The 1,505-nt window shown below is 51.6% G+C and overlaps 1 protein-coding gene and 1 long non-coding RNA gene across 2 annotated transcripts in view; one reads left to right on the plus strand and one right to left on the minus strand.

Annotated features, from left to right (window-relative positions):
- Positions 1–443: 443 nt before the first annotated feature.
- cpm (carboxypeptidase M) overlaps positions 444–1,505 on the plus strand; it is a gene marked incomplete at both ends in the record, with an annotated part of 10,084 nt that continues 9,022 nt past the window's right edge. The window contains 1 exon segment of the mRNA XM_014028992.1: positions 444–541. Coding sequence (XP_013884446.1) covers positions 444–541 — 98 coding nt within the window.
- The window catches only part of LOC106532839 (uncharacterized), a 28,077-nt gene continuing 27,133 nt past the window's right edge, over positions 562–1,505 (minus strand). The window contains exon 5 of the long non-coding RNA XR_001312157.1: positions 562–1,298. This is a non-coding gene — a long non-coding RNA (uncharacterized LOC106532839). The remainder of the gene's footprint in view (positions 1,299–1,505) is intronic.

A 1,505-nucleotide genomic window follows, 5' to 3' on the forward strand; every position in this document is an offset into this window, starting at 1 on the left:
ATCTAATGTTACAACTAATCAGGGATCCCTTTAAAGTTTCTGTCTGCTCATGTCGTCTTTGGTCCAGCTTTAATCTGTCTAATCACAGACTGGTAATCTGAGCTAATCCAGAACACCAGCTGGCCTCGTTCCAAACCTGTTTGAGTCCTGACCTCTGAGACCAGTATCAGGTCCACGCTGTGACTCAGAGACGTGTCCGGGCTCGTAGAGACTCCTGCTCCCACTGAACTCTGCAGGTTTTTACTAAAAACTAAAGTTAGATTTAAATTTAGACAGTTTAAACAAATTTAAACGTCCAAAATAAACATAAAAACAGCTAAAGATCGGCCGAAATCTGCTGTGGTAGTAGCTGAGAGTCCTCCACTAAACAGTCTGGTCCTAAAGCAGCTGTTTGTCCTGCTTCTGTCCCGTCCTGAGAGCGGCTCCTCCTCCTGTCTCCACAGGACAGCAGCTGTGGGTGTTGGCCCTGGGGGACAGTCCTGACCACCACACCGTCGGAGTCCCAGAGTTCAAATATGTGGCCAACATGCATGGAAACGAGGTGAGTCAACACACGTCCAACAGAGTCCCTGTTAACAGGAAGTGTCTCGAGCAGAGACTAAACACGTCCAACAGAGTCCCTGTTAACAGGAAGTGTCTCTGAGCAGAGACTAAACACGTCCAACAGAGTCCCCGTTAACAGGAAGTGTCTCTGAGCAGAGACTAAACACGTCCAACAGAGTCCCCGTTAACAGGAAGTGTCTCTGAGCAGACACTAAACACATCCAACAGAGTCCCTGTTAACAGGAAGTGTCTCCGAGCAGAGACTAAACACGTCCAACAAAGGCCTTTCAGAGCCCGACACGGTCCACGCACCCCTGTGTGTGCCGCCAACGGACGTCAGGTGACCGTATTGTTGTGGAACAAAACGCTGAGTCAGCAGTGGTGTGTAAACACAGCAGCCAGGATCCACAGGAAGCAGCTTTGTTGAAGCAGCTCTGACGGTTGATCCAGATAAAGAGTCAGAGGGACAGAAGACTTCAGCAGTCCTCCAGCTGCCGTCTCTTCTTTATCTGTCCTTTTCCTGTTCAACTGGTTTCATTCAACCGTTCTGTCAACGGTCCCATCTGAACCGGACCTGCTTGTTCTCCTGCTCTCAGAACCACAGGAGGCCCAGTCCAGTGTGGGGGCGCAGTTCATCAGTTCTGGGGTGGTCCAGGTGGAGCAGCTCGGACCAGACAGACTCACAGCAAGAAGGTCCTGGTTCAGACCTGGGCTCTTTCTGTGGGTCTTCTCCAGGTTCTCTGGTTCCCCCGTCACTACAAACATGTAGAACAGGTTGTCTTCAGAAAACCAGATCTGAGACCCTAACAGGACCTGCCTGGGACCCTAACAGGACCTGCCTGAGACCCTAACAGGACCTGCCTGGGACCCTAACAGGACCTGCCTGAGACCCTAACAGGACCTGCCTGGGACCCTAACAGGACCTGCCTACGACCCTAACAGGACCTGCCCGGGACCCTAAC

The sequence above is a fragment of the Austrofundulus limnaeus genome, unplaced genomic scaffold, assembly GCF_001266775.1.
Source record: "Austrofundulus limnaeus strain Quisiro unplaced genomic scaffold, Austrofundulus_limnaeus-1.0 Scaffold836, whole genome shotgun sequence".
In the NCBI taxonomy this organism is placed as follows: domain Eukaryota; kingdom Metazoa; phylum Chordata; class Actinopteri; order Cyprinodontiformes; family Rivulidae; genus Austrofundulus; species Austrofundulus limnaeus.